General features: G+C 44.7%; 1 protein-coding gene across 2 annotated transcripts in view; it reads left to right on the top strand.

The window, feature by feature from the left end:
• The window catches only part of EPHB1 (EPH receptor B1), a 430,079-nt gene that overhangs the window by 364,628 nt on the left and 45,237 nt on the right, over window positions 1–20,214 (top strand). For both annotated transcript variants that reach the window (XM_023260542.2, XM_006936394.5), the window contains exons 11-12: window positions 5,757–6,004; window positions 13,854–14,069. In XM_023260542.2, coding sequence (XP_023116310.1) covers window positions 5,757–6,004; window positions 13,854–14,069 — 464 coding nt within the window. The remainder of the gene's footprint in view (window positions 1–5,756; window positions 6,005–13,853; window positions 14,070–20,214) is intronic.

Below are 20,214 nucleotides of genomic sequence, written 5' to 3'. Positions count from 1 at the left end.
ACTAATAACGGCAATATGCCCATCGACTCCCACTCCCCATGAGGCTGTGGCCGTGCAGAGAGCCAGAGCCCTCACGCTTTAGCATGCTAGACTCGCCTGGGGACACTGTCTGTACCCCGATACCTGGCAGCGGGACTCCCCCACTACTCCTGGCAGAAAGCCCTGCTTTGCCTTGGCTCCCACTTGTTTGCAGAAACGTGCTCCTCCTCCTTTTTTCTTCCAGAGCCCACCCCCACGTACCACCCACCTCATGCCCCTACCCCTGGCTTGTCTTAAATCGCCACCCACATGTGTCACCCACAGTTTGTAGTTTACAAAATACTTTCTCAGAGACTCAACACCCTGTTAGGAAGCTGTGGTGGTCGACCCTTCCTTTTTATGGTTTATAAAGCCAAGACAGCTGGAGAAGTGAAGTGCCCCAAGTGGGGTGGCAGGGCTGGTGTAGACACGAGCTGCTTCTTCCACTCCCTGCCGGAGTTCCCCTCCCAGCACTGGGGCCACTTAATGACAGGGTGAAGCACAGCTTCCGAGAGAGAGAGAGAGAGAGAGAGAGAGAGAGAGAGAGAGGGGGGGGGGAGGACTGTGGATTAAGTGGCTTCCTTTGCAGTTGGTACTTTGAAAACCTCTGGGCTTGGAGAATATGAAGTCATTTCTTTGCCAGACAGGAAAGGAGCTATTTTTACAGAATCACTGTGAGGCCACTGCTTCCCAGTGACTGCAGAGCAGATTCCTTAGAGCAGTGGCACCTCTACCGCCATAGTGACTGACTACAAAGCCCATCTCTCCCTACCCAAGGAGAGCACGTTTTTTTAACATCTACATTTTTTTTAAGAGCAGTTTTAGGTTCATAGTAAAACTGACCAGAAGGTACAGAGATTTCCCATATGTCCCTTGCTCTGCACATGCACAGCATGTCGCCCATTATCAACATCCCCCACCAGAGTGGTACATTTATTGACAAACCTACACTGACACATTACCATCACCCGAAGTCCATGGTTTACATGAGGGCCCATTCTTGGTGTCGTCATACATTCTACGGGTTTGGACAAATGTATAATGACACCTATCTACCATTATAGTTTCAGACAGAGTGGTTTCACTACCCCAAAAATCCTCTTAGGAGACCCCATTTTTATTTTATAATTCTAAAAAAACTATATGAAGGGCGCTTGGGTGGCCCAGTTGGTTGAGCATCCGACTCTTGATTTTGGCTCTTGATCTCATGACTTGTGAGCCCCCAGCTGGGATCTGCACCGATGGCACAGAGCCTGCTTAGGATTCTCTCTTTTCCTCACTCTCTTCTCCTCACTCTCTTCTCCTCCCTGCCTCTCTCTCTCTCTCACACTCGCTCTCAAATAAATTAAAAAAAAAAGCAACTAAAAAAAAAACTGCATGATGAAACCCCTACAGAGGATACAACTTAAAGCTCAAGTATTAGAAACACTGCACTTGAAAACCGGTCAGCCACAAAGATTAAGCAATGAAATAACATATGTCAGTTAAGAAAGTCACAGGAGCCACGCTGTTCTGTGTAGCTAGCACTTGCCAAAGCCACACTTTCATTGGTTTCTTCCCTCTTGTGTTTCCACCCCTGTGTATAAAGCCCGCGCTCTGTGGCAGGCGCTGTGCTGTAAGAGTCAGCCCATATACCAGCACTGCTTTCTGAGGGATCCAAAGGTGCAGTGATGAATCCCAGATATCCCAGGGCCTCCGGCAGCTCCCTAATCCACCTGAAATATGCTGGGGTGCTTTAGACCCATGGTGCTGCACCTGGCTGCACATCAGAGCTGCCTGGACAGCACCGTGTTCAGAAGGGCCCACACTTAGTTTAATGCTATGCTGTCACAGGCTTGAAATCCTTCATAATTTCCAAACAAGGAGTCCCACGGTCTCATTTTGCACTTCGGTCTGACCCACAAATTATTGTAACTGATCCTGCGGGCAGCTTTTAAGTATGTTCAGGTGACTCCAGTGGGTGGCCAACTTTGGGAAACACTGGTGTGGGAGAGAAGTCCTTACCTGGGGTGTCCCTTGTGTGTTGTAGGGGACATCAGATTCACCTGGAGCCCTTCCTCAAACTCTGCACACTGATGTAGAAATTGATGGATATTCTGATTCCTAAATATTCTGACCCCACCCGATTCCAGGCAGGAAGTTCCAGCAAATGTGACATCTGTCTGTGAGACAGTCCCACTGTGTTTGCAATTCCCTGCATGTGAGTTGCTGTGACAGGGACTACACATGAACTGTTAGGACCTGCACAGTTGGACCACGGTGGCCCCTCAGTTGTGACTTCATACAGCTGTGTTCCCTGTGGCACTGCTAATCGAGCACACCTGTAGAGAGGCAGTGTGGCTCTGTAGAGAGGCCAGAAGCACGATGGGCATGGACGGCAACCCTGGCTCTGACTCATAGCTATGGGGTTTGGGCGTGTTTTTCTTGTGCCCCAGTTTCCCTATTAGTAAAGTGAGCATCATAGTACCCAGCTCATGAGGGTGCTATGAAGATTAAGTGAGATACGACCTGTAAAGAGCCTAGCACATTGCCTGGCACATAGTAGGTGGTCAGTAGACATTGGTGTCCTATCTTCTCTAAGACAAAATGTTACCATATCTGTCCCCTCAACTCCTAAACTGTCCTTTTGCTAAAACTCATTATTATAACAACAAGGAAGAAATACTAACCGATATTCATTTGTATTCATCTAGCTCATGGTTATTCAATATTTGCTAGGTCGAGGTGTCAGAAGGATGGTTTGTATATGTACATATTCACAAACAGATATAGATTATACATATATACACATACACATATATATGCATACATGTAGACGCGTGTATGCATGTATACAAATATATACACATGCACATATAGTATACACACATATGTACATATACATACACATGCATATATGACAGGACCCTCTTGTGCAGTACTTTAAAAAAAAATGTTACTCAGTTCAGGGCTCCTGGGTGGCTCAGTCAGTTTAAGTGTCTGACCTCAGCTCAGGTCATGATCTCTCAGTTTGAGGGTCTGAGCCCCGCATTGGGCTCTGTGCTCACAGCTCAGAGCCTAGAGCCTGCTTTGGATTCTGTGTCTCCTTCTTTCTCTGCCCCTCCCCCACTCACGCTCTGTCTTTCAAAAATAAACATTAAAAAAAATTAAAAATAAATATTTTAAAGATAAAAATTTAAAATAATGTTACTCAGTTGACCAACAAAAGTAATGCTTATTGTGACAATTCAAACATCAAAGTAACATAAAAGTAACTAAATTAAATTGCCTAGCTTTACTTCCCACTCCTACTCCACCCTTGTAGGGCAACCATTTTTAAAAATACCTGTAATTTGAAGTTGAAATACATTTTACATGGATTTTGTCCCTTGTTTTTCTTTTGCACCCATGCACACACACTCCATTTGGGTACATACCACATTCCCATTCCGTAACTCTCTTCATTTAACAATATAATATGGACACCTTTGAAGTCCATGCATACGACCCCTCTACCGGTTTTCAGCAGCTCATGGCATCCCGCAGGATGAATACACCACTTTCCAACCATTCCCTGGTGATGGGCATACAGCGTTTCGCTGTAGAAGAGGCTACAGTAAACAATCTTTTCTAAAAATTTAAATACTGGCACTTCTGCTTATTTCGGATAGAGCAGAGATAGAGTCTCCAGCAGGTTATGACCCAAGAGCAGACAAGGCAAAAGCCGAACAAGTAATAAGAAGCATGCCCCCCCCCCGCCTTTCACTGGCATGCCTACCACATCCCAGGCGCTTCAGTGGGCACTACAAGCTGTGAACGTGAATGAGACTCAGTCTGACTTGAAGCAGTTTGTTCACCAAGGCAGCATTGGGTTAAATGTCAAAACCAGGGTCCCACATGATATATGTCCACAGTGAAATCATCCTAATGGTGCTTAAGCCAACCTCCACTCCAGCCCTAGATTCTCACAAGTCCCACTGACTCTGGAGTTCTGTATGAAAAGCCCTTTCGTGCAGTTTCCTTCCAATTACATTTGTAGTAGAAAACAAAAGAACTTCCAACTAAATCGCAGAGGAGATGGTAACTTCCTTTTCTAATTCGGCCAGTAGTTTATCCGCTCAGTTTGCTCCCTCGTTTTCTTCCAGAAGCTAAAGGTGAAAGAGAAAGGTTCCCCCCGCCCCGCACCCCACAGAAAGACCCAGTGTCTCCTGTCAGGCCTTTGACACATTTCAGCGATACACTTACAAGTAGATAACTAAACAGGAAGTGACAAAACCAGGCTAAGTCGTAGAATAACTTTTGAAAGCACATTTAACAGGATTCAACAGATTTTTTAAAGCAGCTATGAAATAGTGTCACCAGAATTGTTTTTACTTGGTGATTTTTACTGCACAAATGTTTAAATGCTGTGGCACCCGTGGAGATGTGCGGCTCGTGTTTGCTTGGAGAAATCACTGACTGTTTAGCTGCCACCCTTCAGCTGCAGCGCCTTCAGGACCTGCCTCAGCTTCCCTGCAGCCCCCACCAGTGACTGAGCATGGAGGGAGGCTAGAGCCCGGGCCTTCCTGGAATGGGTGCTCTTGACTGTGGAGCTCCCCAGGGGAGGGGGAAGCTGACAGGTCTGCCTCAGCCAGATCTGCATTGCGATCTGAGCTCTCCTTGTCCATTCCTGCTTCCTCCTTTCTTTTCATAATGTCAGGCCCGCCTTGTGATCTGGGACTCTGGCCAATCTTGTTTCCTCCCCTTCTATCCTGCACAGCATCTGCTAACTTCCCCACCTCACTTCTCAGTGTCTGCGTTCTGGGGCATCCAATCAACACAGAAGCTTCCAGGGCAATGTAGGAACATAAATGTTTTACATCTCATTCAGAGAGCCAAAGAGCATGAACATATCCCCCAGCCCCTGGATGTTCTTTCACCAGGCTCTGCTAAAAATGAATTATGATCTGCCAAAGTGAAACTGACCATTTCATTTTCATTATTCAGGTTGGACACAAAAACCAAATATGAAGAAAAACAAACTCATATATACTCTGAAATTCCACTTTATTTTTTATTTTTTTATTTTTTTTAAGTTTATTTATTTTTTGAGAGAGACAGGGAGACAGAGCGTGAGTGGGAAAGGGGCAGAGACAGAGGGAGACACAGAATCTGAAGCAGGCTCCAAGCTCCCAGCTGTCAGCACAGCCCCACACAGGGCTCGAACCCATATACCGTGAGATCATGACCTGAGCCGAAGTCGGACGCTTAACCGACTGAGCCACCCAGGCACCCCATGAAATTCCACTTTAGTTACCTAAACTCTTTCTAGGAACTGAGGCAAGGAACATATTTTGGTATAACTTCGGTGTTTTCTATGAACTGAGTGTGGCTAGGACATCATAGTTAAAATGAAAGGACAGGGGCGCCTGGGTGGTTCAGTCGGTTGAGCATCCAACTTCGTCTCAGGTCATGAGCTCACGGCATATGGGTTCAAGCCCTGCGTGGGGCTGTGCTGACAGCTGGGAGCCTGGAGCCTGCTTCAGATTCTGTCTCCCTCTCTCTCTGCCCCTCCCCCACTCATGCTCTCTTTCTCCTTCAAAAATAAATAAACATAAAAAATTTTTTTTAATAAAAAAATAAAATGAAAGGATGCTATTTCCATCTCTGTCACTTTAATTGCAGTTCCACTTGGAGCACCATTGTTCCTGATAAGCTGCCTCCCCTTGTGCTTCCACGGACTGAGAAGGAAATGAGTAATGATTGTATTCTCGTTGCAGGGGAGTTTGGAGAGGTATACAAGGGGCGTCTGAAACTTCCGGGCAAGAGGGAAATCTATGTGGCCATCAAGACGTTGAAGGCCGGGTACTCGGAGAAGCAGCGTCGGGACTTCCTGAGCGAAGCAAGCATCATGGGCCAGTTTGACCATCCCAACATCATCCGCCTGGAAGGCGTGGTCACCAAGAGTCGGCCTGTCATGATCATCACAGAGTTCATGGAGAACGGCGCTTTGGATTCTTTCCTCAGGGTAAGGGCAGCCCAGGGGTGTGGATGATGTTAGCACTGTTGGCTGCTGGGGAGAAGTGTCTGCGTGAGGGTAGGCTGCCACTTAGGAATCGCCTGATGAAATGTGGGTGGGCGTTGGAGATGTTAGCGAGGTTGACAGATTTGTTCCTAAAAGGATAGAACAAAGAGGAGCCTGTGGACCCCTTGGTAGGAGGATAGCGTGGAGTAGGGCCTCGATAAATACTCGTTGGATGAATACGAATGAATAGGGAGGCAGGTGAAGAATGGCCATCGGCATCTGCATGAATCACGGAGATTGAAGAGACTTCAGCTGCTACACTGCCCTGTGTGATTCACACAGACGCCAGTGGCCATCTCTGCCTTTTCTCCAGCGCGGCCACCCTCCTGCCTGCTCCCTTCATTTGCAGCTCAGAGATAAAGCAGGCTGCCCTTTTCTGATGCCTGGGCCACCCGCCCTCTGAAGGGGCACTTCTGGGCATGCAAGGAATAGACAGTGTCACGAGCATTCACAAGTCTTTTCTGGGCTTGATGAGGAAGTATGACTTCAAGCTACAGCAGAGGTGGGGATACCTCGAGGCCGCCGGCTGCAAGATCTGTAAGTGATCGTTGTCAGAATGTGCTCACATGGAACCACGCTGGAACCGCTTTCATTTCTATGGGACATCACAGAGTTACTCAGGGTGGGAGTGAGGGAGAACAGACATGATGCTAATGCCTGGGGAGTGGCAGCTGACTGGGCATAGGCCAGCGAGCAAGTCCTGACTCGGACCAAAGCCTCAGCTGCGGACTGCTGGGGGCCCTGAGAGCAGAGAGTATGTGGGCAGCATCACAATGGAGCTGGGCCTTCTGAGCAAGGACTTCAGGGTAATACCAACTGGCAGGCTGTACATGTCACCAAAGCTACCAAACAGTAGCTGTGGCTGCAGATTAAAGTATCATTCATACACTTGGTCTTGAAATATTCATGGGGTGAGTGCTATGGTCACACCCTGTACTGGGTGCTGGGCCTATAGGGATGGAAGAGACATTTCTCTAATGCTATGTAACAGATCACTAACTTCCGTGGCTTAGCACAATTTATTTTGTTCATGAGTCTGCAATCTGGGCAGGGCTCGTTGGGGATATCTCTGTTCCACGTGGTATCAGCTGGGGCACTTCAAGATCTGGGGCCTAGAATCATCCAAAGCCTCACTCACTCCTCTGTCTGACAGTTGATGTTGGGTGTCAGCTGGCATCTCTCCAGGTGGCCTGCTTGGGCTTCCTCACAGCAAGCTGGGTCCCAAGAATTAACATCCCATGAGATGAAGGCAGAAGCTGGACCGCTTTTGGAACCTAGCTTCAAGTCCCACAGCACCCTTCAACTACTGTGATATGACCCCCAGGTTCAAGGGGAGGAAATGTGCCCCACATCTTGATGGGGAACAGCAGCATGGTGTCGTCTTATACATAAGGGATAGGAGGTCCTGTTGTGCCCACCTGAAAGACCACAACCTGCCACAGAGGTCCCTGCTCTGAGGACCTTGGTGCCCAAAGCATCCAGCAATCATCCACTTAGATTCTGCTTTTTGTTTCTGTGTGTGGCGTCAAGAAGTATTGTAAGCCAAGAAGAACTGAAATCTTCCTGGGGAAACCCGGGAAGGCTTCAAGGAGGAGAGAGAATTATTTGATTGTAGAATGAGGAACCCACAGGCAGACAGGGGAGCAGGCAGGTATGATGGAACAATTGAGCAGTGTATTCAAAGTCCAGAGCCAGCATGGCCTATCTGGTAACCTTTCAGCAGCTGGTGGTGGCTCCAAAGTTCAGAAGCAGGGCTTGGGGACTGCGGTGTGAAAGGGTAGCCGGGCCACCTGCCTAGAAGCTGTATTTGCATATACTGAAGCTACCTTGGCAGGGCAAACACACACTTTTGCCTCCTCTGGGTTATTAGGCAATAGTAGCTTATTTTTGGAGGAGGGAATGGGGGGGGGGGCAAATGATGGGGTGGATGTACTTTGCCTGGTACAGGCTCCTTGAGGGTATGGGTTATGCCTTTTATTTTGAAACCCCCAGTGTCCAACACAGTGATCACCTGGTGAATGCTACTTGGATTAAAAAAAAATAACAAAACAAAAAAACATGAAAAACCATTTCTGGCACAAAAAGGTTTGGGAGTGACAGGGGAAATGTAGTCATCCTGAGCGTCCGTGGACTTATTCTTGTGGCCAGACCTCTCATGTCAGAGTCAGGAAGAGACCATGCTTTCCTGGGGGCATTCATTCGTGATCAGGGATCTTCTTGTGAAGACAGCCAAATAAATGTGAATAGAAGGCCATGTTAGGAGAAAAAGGATTTTCTGGAACCAGCCTCCAGACCTTTTTAGGAGTCATTTATTTCCTACAAGTGACCTGATTGTACTTCACAGAGTCACAACATGATTTGAAGACTGTGATCAGACTTTCTCCCTGGAACATGCAGGGGAACAAGGAGATTCATTTCTCAGGAGGCTACAGAAAATCAAAACCCCACACAGATGCTCCACACAGGGCTATTTCCGTGTGAGGCCCAGGACATGGGGGCATGGTAGACACCAGTATTTGTCACGATGATGAGGCCTGGGCGGTGGGAGAAGAGCCAGGGGCAAGAGAGGAACACAGGGAGGCAGAGGAGAAAGGATGGCAAGTAAGGGACGGCCAGAGCAGGCAGCGCAAGGAGGAGAGGGAAATGAAGCGTTTCTGACTCCTCGCACGGCATGGAGGCAGGTAATCTATAAATCTAATTTCAGCCTTACTACCAAACCCTGGAGCATAGCAACATTAATTGATGTATCTGCTGCTTGGTAAAATTGAAAAGTAGGTCATCAGTTCAGTTCTGCAGGGTCCATCTTTTGGGAAGTAGTATAATTTTAGGATCACCATTCAGAGAATAAAGGAAAAGAGTTAGTCCTCAATTTGTGCAACTGCCCCCACCCCGACACACACATGCCAAACTGGCCATGGCCGTTTACACTGGGCATGGTGGCTTTGGGGAGTGGCTGCAGCTCCAGCTCTGGGTCAGCGTCTGGGCGGCTGTGGCCACTGGGGATCCACTGGGCACACTGGCTTCTCACAGCCCACCCACTGCTCCTCTCCCATTGCAGGACTTAGAGTCTTTCACCTTCTGAAAGGATTAGAAACACTTATTTTCTAACCACACATTCAATACGTTCAGTATTATTCATTTTTTAAATGTCTATGCCATGGATTATGTTGCATGCAAATCCATTATTTAATATATCCTTGTTGGCACTGGTGTCTCTTGCATAATCTTAGGAATGGTCCCTGAAGCCCTCCTCAATGTCCTGTGCCACAGCCAAAAAGGTCAACATGCTCTGTAAGGCCTTCTTGCCTAGCCTGACCTTGTAGTTGCTGCTGGGTCACCTACAGACAGTCATAACTGAAAGACTCTTGGAAGTTACTGAGCAATGTCAAATTCAGACATTTCTTATCAGGGAGGCTCATTCATGGGCTGGAGCCCATGACCATAACCCAGAGATCGGGAAGAGAATACCAGATTGGACATCCCGAGACCTAGGTTCTGCTTTGTGCTCCACCATGAGTCACCGGTGGCCTTGAGCAAATCTGTTAACTCAGTTTCCCAATCTATAAACTAAAGGCATTGGAATTGAATGATCTTGAAAGGTAGGGCTCTTACAGTTAAAAAAAAAAATCTATGATTCATTCTCTTCAAACAAATCAAATAAGGGTTTCATTTCCTGAAGTGGATTTGTCAATGAAAGTTGAAATACCTAAATCCTTCCTGCCTAATAAAAGGGCCAGCAAGTGGCTTCAGTGAATTTGCCAAAAAGCAATTTCAGCAGAAAGCACTTCATGAAAGGAAGAAAGTTTAAATCACTTCACTGTACTGTATTTTTACCATGTGATCACCGTGGAGCCTGATCCTTTCCAAAGTCAGTGAGAGAACTGGGCTTTTTCTGTCTTGTACATTTTTGTATGCTGATGTTCCTGTCTTTGGAAGTTCTTCTTGGGGAGTTAGACCAATGAACCGAACCTAAAACAGTTGAATGTGTCAGGGAATCTTAATAGGTTTGTGTCTTTAAGTTTCACCAGGATTATGAACTCAACAGGCACAATCCTGTCTTATCATGAAATGTGATTACCCTGCAGGTTCTAAAGAAAATATGTTGCCATTACAAAGTCCATATTCCATGGAAAAGACCCTGGACAGGAGTTTAAAGATTCAAATAAGAGTAGCATATTTCAGGCACACATGTCTCTACTTTCTTTTTCTATGACCATGGCAGACATCATTAATCAATCATGTCACTTTTTGCTGCAAAGCTTCTACACAGCCTTCTTCTCCACATAACATTTGAGGAAGGCGTTACCAGTTGATCACAGATGGAATGTCAGTGCAGAAGTAATTTGCTATCCTGGACTTAGATTCTTGTTATAAGTGAAAGCCACACAAAATGATTTAAGGCTGATCACTTAAACTCTCTGGACTTCCTTTATCTTCTCTGAAAAGCAATAAACTGTTGCCTGCCTTGCACAAAGGAGGATCAAAACACATTCTATCAAGAATGACTTGCCATTCAAAAGTCAAGAAATAGAAAAAATCATGTTAGTTAATTAATTGATCCAAACTTCAAGCCTGCATCATTAGGCCTCGGTCATCCACTGCTACAGTTGGGATGTGGGTGTTGGGTTTTTTTTTTTTTTTTTTTTTACTGCAGCTGCCAACCTGTAGAGCTCAGGATGCCCTGTGAGCGAGGTTCTCCTATGGCAGGGATCCTAGGATGTGTCCCTAGCATACCAGGAAGCTGCAAGGAACCTGTAGTCCTGGCCCCCGGTGTCCTCAGACTCTCTCACCAGGCTCTGGGAGAGCTGATTTGTGAGACATTATGGCTTGGCTGATAATACCAGCAGTTGTTGCTGTCTTAGTATTAACGAGCACTGAGCTAAGCCCTTCATGTATACTGTCTCATTTAACCTCACCAAAATCCTATGAAGAATGGACGCTATGTTTCTTATTTTACAGATGTGGGAATGATGGCTCTGGAAGTTAAATGACATGCCCAAGGGCACACAGCCAGTGAGTGGCAGAGCCTGGGTCCAGGCCAGGTCTGTCTGTCTCCAAAGCCTGGACTTTTTTTTTTTTTTAATGTTTATTCATTTATTTTTGAGAGAAAGAGAGCACAAGCAGAGGAAGGGCAAAGAGAGAGAGGGAGACACAGAATCCGAAGCAGGTTCTAGGCTCTGAGCTGTCAGCACAGAGCCCAACCTGGGACTCAAACCACAAACCGTGAGATCATGACCTGAGCTGAAGTCAGATGCTTAACTGACTGAGCCACCCAGTCTCCCCCAAAGCCTGGACTTTTAACCACTTCTTGGCCTTTGTTGACCCCAGAACCTATAACGGTGACTGACCTAAATATTAAAACAAATCAGATGGTAAAGCTGTTCCATGAAGGCTTCAGTGATTTAAAGTAGAAACAGACCTATTGCTGTGCATTCTTCCAACATTTCTCTTCCCAGAGCTGTTTACAACCACCACCGATCCCCTCCCCAGAATCTATCTACAAGCCAGCTTCTTTTGGGAGACATTCATTTTTAACCACATTGTTGTCTACACTTACAGAGAGGAAGTAACAAACTGAATTGGAAAAATGTGACCCTTGTGACTTGCAGCTGAGATACATTTTCCAACATACAGAAGTTGCATGACAACTTTCTGGGGAGGCAGGTCCCTAGAGACCTACTTAGAGAAAATGAATGGTGTTCGCAAAAGCCTGGCTAACTTCTCGAGGAGGTGTTGATTGAAGTTCATTAGCAAGGAGGAGGATTCGTATCACTCACAGCACATCCAGCTCTCGCAGATGGGCACCATGTGCTGAACAACAGTCAGGGTTTCCAAAAAGCAGATCTTCACTTCCTTTTGGAGTTGGTTAGAAGAAAATATTGCAGGGAAAGCATTCCAGGCAGGGTGGGAGGTGGTTAAGGTTTGAGTTAGAAACAGCCTGGAGCTTGGGGTGTGTCAATCCCAGTGTGTTTGGGGGTTCTCTTCTGGGAGGCATCTCAGGAAGGTTTGGAGGGAGCGTCAGTTTGCTCGCTCTGATTGATCAAGGGGCGTAGCCCTAGAACACAGACCTGGGCTTGCAGTCTCGCAGAAGGAAGTCTTCAACATTCACACTATCATGGTTAGACTGTTTGATTGGTGGGGTTTTCTCTAATATACAGGGTAGTTTTTCAATGGCTGTTTTGTTTTTCCATATTTATTTTTGCATGGAAAATGCTTTTGTAGGAGTGCATGCATAGATGCTGTGTCTCACACACACTTAAGTGAGGTAGTGCATGTGACTGTGTTCTATATCACCTCACATGCAGTAGGTGCTCAGTAAATGGGAGCTGTGCACGTTTATGCGTGCTGTTTCACAGGAGGGAGCTGGGGAGTGGCTGCCTTACCCAGGGTCTGTGTCCAGCAGTAACTTAGACTAGACCCAGGGTGTTCCACCTCCTCTCACCTCTCCCCCAGTCAAAGCCTCTCAATGCCTGGGCCAAGCTCTACTTAACAGAATACTACTTATTGTCCTTCGGCGGAGCAGCTGGGGCTGGACTAGAAGAGAAAATGTGTTATTGGCAGCAAAGCACAGGGTCCACTGATGTAACCAGTGTGTGCAGAAGCCAAGACCCAAGGACTTTGGGGAGGCAGGAGGAAGGTTGATACATTCACTGAGGTCTGTCGCCAAACCTTGAAGGAGAGCATCCACCCAGGAAACAGTGAGCCCACCGGTCACTGGAGAGGGGCAGCACTGCAGCTTGGCTCCTATTCGCTAAGAGGGTCAATGCTATACGTTGTGTGTGTGTTTCTCCTGCCACTAATCCCTTTGAGGTGCATATGGCTGTCCCAATGTCAAGGTTGACAGCTCTGGTAGGACCCAAGGAAGACACCTTAAGCATTTAATTCTGGAAACAGGGAGAGATGTAGTAGTCACTAATGGAGCACATGTTTATTGAGCCTTTTCTATTTAAAGTTCTTAGCACTGGGAGTACAATGGTAACCACAGGAGAGAGGGTCTTGTCTTCAGAGAGCCAAGCAGCAGAGGCAGATGGATAGGTGTTACACATACACACCTAAAACTTGTGATATGCTAAGAAGAAGAATAAGAGCATTCATAAAAGACAAGAAGATAGTAAGAAAGTGCTAGTCCTATTTGGAGGAGGGAAGTAGTTATAGAGACATTCTCTCTGAAAAAGGGACACTTAGTGGAGACCTTAAGGGCAGCTAAGTGTTGATTGTGAGGAAGAGCAGAGGGGACGGCAGGTGTAGGGGCCATAAGGAAGGAAGACCTTGGCTTGGGAAAGGACTGAGAGGTCACCAGTCACTGTGGCTGACAGGTGAGGTGGTGGCTGATCCCCTGGGGTCCCGTGGAACATGAGGAGGAGTTTGGAGCTTTTCCCTAATGCAATGAATGGGAAGCTGTTATAGAGCTTGAAGCCAGGGAGTGGCATGGCCTGATTTATGTCTTGCAAAACTGGCTCTAGCTGCTGTGTAGAGAATGGATTGGGGAGAGGCAGGTGTGGGGAGGCTGTTACAGGTGATGGATGATGGTGACTTGGTTAGAATGGAGGCAGTAGAGATGGAGAGGCGTGGATGGCTTTGAGATGTATTTTGGAGATAGAATCAACAGTGTTGGCAAGGAGAGAGCAGAGCATTCAAGGAGAGGGATGGGGGGGGGGGAGGGAGAAGGACACAGTGAGCAGCGTGGCCAGTCACAGACAGAGGCTGACAAGCAGCAGGGCCGTGGTCCTGTGGCTTCTGTTTAACCCCTGAAGCCCATCTTGATCCCAATGCCCTTTATGTCTTGTTACAGCAAAATGATGGGCAGTTCACGGTGATCCAGCTGGTAGGGATGCTCAGGGGCATTGCCGCGGGCATGAAGTACCTGGCTGAGATGAACTACGTGCATCGGGACCTGGCTGCTAGGAACATCTTGGTCAACAGTAACCTGGTATGCAAGGTGTCTGACTTTGGCCTTTCCCGCTACCTCCAGGATGACACCTCAGACCCCACCTACACCAGCTCCTTGGTGAGTCCTTCTTGGTGTTCTCAGGTAAAAGCATGGCATGAATAAAAAGTGGCTACACATGGCTGGGCCGGGGACCCATGGCAGGGCACACTGGAAGCGACTGGCACTTGAACTTATCTCCAACTGGGGGAGGCAGGTGCTAGATGGAGAAACAATAGCAGTTGGTTGTCCTCGTTGTCCAGGTAAGCATTTGGGCATAGGCTGTAAGGAAGGGTCAGGGTGTCTACTCTGAAGCCATGGATGGTGTTCTTGGCCAGTGGGAAAAGGACACTTTGGAAGAGGTGATTTGGAAGAATCCAGGCAGTTGGAGAGTAGCATCAGAGACGTCCATCAGCAGAAGTAGGCGCCGGTGGGGCTGGGTACTGTGTCACCAGGCAGACCCTTGGTCCCCTCCTCTTCTCCCTCTCCAGTGCTTCCAGACAGCTCTAAGTGCCGTCTACATGATGAGTACTCTCACATTGGTATTCCCACTCTGCTTCCCCCTCCACAGTCAAGGCAGCTCTCATCACCTCCATCCAGTCATCTGGTTCTCACAGTTCTAGTCCCAACCGTTACAGGTCCAAAGCAGAGCTTTCTCCTCCATTTTCCTCCCCAATTGCTCCAGCTTAGTGGTTCCACCAATTCAACGAATGACTGAAACCTGCGAGTCACCCTTGATTTCTCTCTGCCTCACCATCCATGTCCAATCCCTCGGCAACTCCCATAGGTTCAAATAAAATCTGCCTCTGTCTTTCCATCTCTGCAGCCCCCATCCTATTCCCAAGCACCATTCTCTTTCACCTGGTCCCTTCTGGTAGCTTCCTAACTGGTCTCCCTGGTTTCTTCACTCCCAGGATATTATTATAAAAATAAGAACAATACAGAGAAGTAAGGGGGAAAAAGACAACCAAGAAACCACAATCCCCCCTGAAGCAAGAGTCAGTAAACTTTTCCTTAAAGGCCATATAATAAGTATGTTAGGCTTTGTTGGCTAAGAGGCAACATAAAGGATATTGTGTAGATAATTAGGTAACCCTTTAAAAGGGTTATAAATACCATTTTAAAAGGGTTATAAATACCAAATAAATACCATTCTTAGCTCATGGGCTATAAGAATCCAGGTGACCTGACAGATTTGGTGCTCAGGCCATAGTGTACCAACCCCTGTCCTTAGGCGTCAGTTTTAATAGTTGGGCATGTCTCTTTTCACAGTTTTCTCATTGCTCCAAAATTTGAAGATTTTTATTTTATAACAGTGGGATCATACTATGCCTGTTGTTCTGCTGTGCGTGTCTCAGGGGCATTCTTCCTGCCAGGCTGCTTTTCTACAAGTTTGTGAATATTTACGCTCCACTAGGAACGTATGGTGCCCACCTTCCGACATCCTTACCAGCACTAAAGGCAATCGATCTTTACCAATTTGCCAATCCAAAGATGAAAAGCATTACTTCCTTTTGTTTTGGTCTGCCTTTTCACCTGACTGCTGGAGATACCCCTTTACTGTCTTCTCGCACAGTTACTGGGATTCACGTTTCAGCTGCTGTTTATTATATGTACATGCCTTTACCTGTTTTTCTGTTGGGTTGTATGCTGGTTTCTTAGAAATTTATAGGAAGCCTTTTTATATTAGGGGTGTTAACCCTTTGTCTCCATGTATGATACAGTTAGTTCCCCTTACCACATCTGTTGTTCTTTTGATACTGTTTATGATATCCTTTGGCTTAGAAAAGCGGTTAATATTCTTCTAGTCAAAAATACGCATCTGTTCTATGTTTTCTTGGGGTTTTTTTGTTTACTTATTTATTTAAAAAAAATTTTAAATATGAAATTTATTTTCAAATTGGTTTCCATACAACACCCAGTGCTCATCCCAACAGGTGCCCTCCTCAATACCCATCACCCACCTCCCCGCCCTCCCACCCCTCATCAGCCCTCAGTTTGTTCCCAGTTTTTAAGTCTCTTTGGCTCTCTCCCTCTCTAACCTCTTTTTTTTTTCTTCCCCTCCCCCATGGTCTTCTGGTAAGTTTCTCAGGATCCACATAAGAGTGAAAACATATGGTATCTGTCTTTCTCTGTATGACTTATTTCACTTAGCATTAACAGTCTCCAGTTCCATCCACTTTGCTACAAAAGGCCATATTTCATTCTTTCTCATTGCCACGTAATATTCCATTGTGTATATAAACCACAATTTCTTTATCCATTCATCAGCTGATGGACATTTAGGCTCTTTCCATAATTTGGCTATTGTTGAAAGTGCTGCTATAAACATTGGGGTATTTAAAATTTTTTTAACATTTATTCATTTTTGAGAGACAGAGAGAGACAGGAGCATGAACGGGAAAGGGGCAGAGAGAGAGGGAGACACAAAATCCAAAGCAGGCTCCAGGCTCTGAGCTGTCAGCACAGAGCCTGACGCGGGATTCAAACTCATGAACCGCAAGATCATGACCTGAGCCGAAGTCAGACGTTCAACCGACTGAGCCACCCAGGCACCCCGGTTTTTTTGGTTTATTTAAAAATCTCTCTTCACTCTAGGGTTATAAGTGCTTTTGAAAGTTTCCTGTACTATCTTATTGGGGGTTTTGCTCTATATTTAAATACTAAGCACACCTGAAATTTATTTATTTTTCCCAAGATTTCATTTTGGAAAATTTTCAAGCATACAGAGAGCTTGATAGAATTTACAGAGTCTAGCCATTACCCACCACCTAGGTTTTAGAATGAATATCTTGCTCTGTATGATTTATTTTTTTTTTAATTTTTTTTTTCAACGTTTATTTATTTTTGGGACAGAGAGAGACAGAGCATGAACGGGGGAGGGGCAGAGAGAGAGGGAGACACAGAATCGGAAACAGGCTCCAGGCTCTGAGCCATCAGCCCAGAGCCCGACGCGGGGCTTGAACTCATGGACTGCGAGATCGTGACCTGGCTGAAGTCGGACGCTTAACCGACTGCGCCACCCAGGCGCCCCATGATTTATTATATAACCATCCGAGCTATCCCTCTGTCCATTCTTCACTCCATCCTATTCTGTTGATGCATTTCCAGATTTCATGTACCTCTTGGCCATCTGTATGTCTTTGGAAAAATGTCTAGTCAGATCCTTCACCCATTTTGTAATCAGGTTGTTTGTTGTTGATGCTGAGTTACATGACTTCTTTGTCTATTTAGATATTAACTTCTTAATTGGATACATTATTTGCAAATATCTTCTCCCATTCAGTAACCTGCCTTTTCATTTTGTTGCTGGCGTCTTTTGATGTTCAGACGCTTTTTGGTTTGATGTGGTCCCGTTAGTTTATTTCTGTTTTTGTTTCCCTTGCCTTTGAAGCCAAATCCAATATAAAACATTGCTAAGATTAAGGTCAAGGAGCTTGCCACCTGTGTTCTAGGAGTTCTGTGGTTTTAGGTCTAACGTTCAAGTCTTTAATCCATTTTGAGCTGATTTTTGTATATGGTATAAGATGGTGGTTCAGTTTCATTCTTTTGCATGTGGCTGTCCAACACCCTTTATTGAAGAGACTGTCGTTTCCTCATTGTGTACTCTTTGCTCCTTTGTTATAAATTAATTACCAGGTAGGCATGGGTTTATTTCTGAGTTCTCTATTCTGTTTCTGTTTTTGTTTTCTTGCCAATACCATACTGTTTTGATTACTGTAGCTTTACAGAATAGTTGGAAATCAAGGACTATGATACCTCTGACTTTGTTCTTTTTTCTCAAGATTTTTTATCTATTTGAGTTTTCTTTGTGGTTCTATGTAAATTTGAGAATAATATGTTCTAGTTCTGTAAAAAATGCCATTAGAATTTTTATAAAGATTGCACTGAATCTATAGATTGCTTTGGGTGGTATGGACATTTTAACAATATTAGTTCTTCTAATCCATGAACATGGAATAGCTTTCCATTTATTTGTATCTTCTTCAGTTTCTTTATCAGTCTCATAGTTTTCAATGTACATACAGGTCTTTCACATCCATGGTTAAATTTTTTCCTAAGTATTTTATTCTTTTTGATGCAATTGTAAATTGGATTGTTTTCTTGATTTCTGTAACAGTTTGTTATTAGTGTGTTAAAATGAAACATATTTTTGTATATTAATTTTGTATCTTGCAACTTTACTGAATTCATTTATTAGTTCTAACAGTTTTTTGTTGGAGGATTTAGAGTTTTCTATATATAGGATCATGTCATCTGCAAATACAGTTTTACTTCTTCCTTTCCAATTTGGATGCCTCTTATTTCTTTTTCTTGCCTAATTCCTCTGGCTAGGCCTTCCAATACTGTGTTGAATAAAAATGGGGAGAGTGAGCATCCTGTCTTTATCCGGATCTTAGAAGGAAAGCTTTCAGCTTTTCACCATTGACTATGATATTAACCATTGCTTGTCATATGAGTCTTTTATTATGGTGAGATATGTTCCCTCTATACCCACTTCCTTGAGAGTTTTCATCATAAATGAATGAATTGTATCAAATGCTTTTTCTGTATCTACTGAGATGATCGTATGATTTTTATCTCTCATTTTGTTAATGCTGTGTGTGATGTTGATTGACTTGTGGATGTTGAACCATCCTTGCATCTCTGGAATAAATCCCACTTGACCATAGTGTATGATCCTTTCAATGTATCATTGAATTTGGTTTGCTGATGTTTTATTGAGGATTTTTGTATCAAAATTCATCAGGAATATTGACTTGTAATTGTCTTTTTTTTATATTGTCTTTGTCTGGTTTTGGTATAAGGGTAATTCCAGCCTCATAAAATGAGTTTAGAAGTGTTTCCTGAAGTTTTTTCGAAAGAGTTTGAGAAGTATAGGTATTACATATTCTTTGAATGTTTGGTAGAACTCACCAGTGAAACTGTCTGGTCCTGCCCTTATATTTGTTGGGAAGTTTTTGATTACTGATACAATCTCCTTACTAGTAATTGGTCTGTTCACCATGATTCAGTCTCAGAAGACAGTAAAATGTTTATTTATTTCTTCTAGGTTGTCCACTTTGTTGGCATATAATTATTCATAACACTTAAGACTTTTGGTTTTCTGAGGTATCAGTTATAACTTCGCCTCCTCTTTTGTTTCTGATTTCATTTATTTGAGTCCTTTCCCTGTTTTTCGTGCTGAGTCTAGCTAAAGATGTCTCAATTGTGTTTATCCTTTTGAAGAACCAGCTCTTATTTTCATTGATATTTTCTATTGTCTTTTTAATCTCTCTCTCATTTATTTATGCTCTGGTATTTATTATTTCCTTCCTTCTACTAGCTCTGGGCTTCACCTGTTCTTCTTTTTCTGTTCCCTTTAAGTGTAATGTTAAATTGTTATTTGAGATTTCTCTGGTTTCTTAAGTGAGGCCTGCAGTGCTATGAACTTCCCTCTTAGAACCACTTTTGCTTCATCCCAGAGATTTTGGTAAGAAATGATTCTTAAGTGTACATGTATAGAGTTTGAACAAATCCATACACCTGTGTATCCCAAACTCCTGTCAAGATACAGAACGTGGCCATCACACTGGGAAGTGCCCTCATACCCCTCCCCAGTCAGTTGTCACCCCTACCCCACACCCAGGGGCAACCACTGTTCTGATTATTTTTTCAACCATAGATTTGTTGTGCCTGTTCTAGAACTTCACATGATTGGAATTACAGTCTATGCTCTTTGTGTCTGTGAGATTCATTCATGCTGTTGTGTGCAGCAATACTTTGTTCCCATTTATTGTAGTATTTCATTGCTTATATATCTGTTCTTTTGTTGGTGGACACAAGGGCTATTCTCAAACTTTTTTTCAAATTTTTTAAATTTTTGTGACTTTTTTTTTTTGAGAGACAGAAAGAGACCAAGCATGAGCAGGGTAGGGGCAGACAGAGAGGGACACACAGAATCCAAAGCAGGCTCCAGGCTCTGAGCTGTCAGTGCAGAGCCCAATGCGGGGCTTGAACTCAAAAACTGTGAGGTCATGACCTGAGCCAAAGTCAGATGCTTAACTGACTGAGCCACCCAGGTGCCCTTCAGAATTGTTTTTGAGTATGTATTAGGATATATATTTTTTTACCCTGTTTTCATACAAGTGAATAGATCATTTAACAATACCATGTGTTAAATATATTATCCATATTTTATTGATCACTTGTCATCCTTGTCATATATTAAGTTGCATATATGAAC

The sequence above is a fragment of the Felis catus genome, chromosome C2, assembly GCF_018350175.1.
Source record: "Felis catus isolate Fca126 chromosome C2, F.catus_Fca126_mat1.0, whole genome shotgun sequence".
NCBI classification, from domain to species: domain Eukaryota; kingdom Metazoa; phylum Chordata; class Mammalia; order Carnivora; family Felidae; genus Felis; species Felis catus.
Note: the sequence above shows the minus strand (reverse complement) of the source record. Positions and strands in the feature narration are given on the sequence as shown.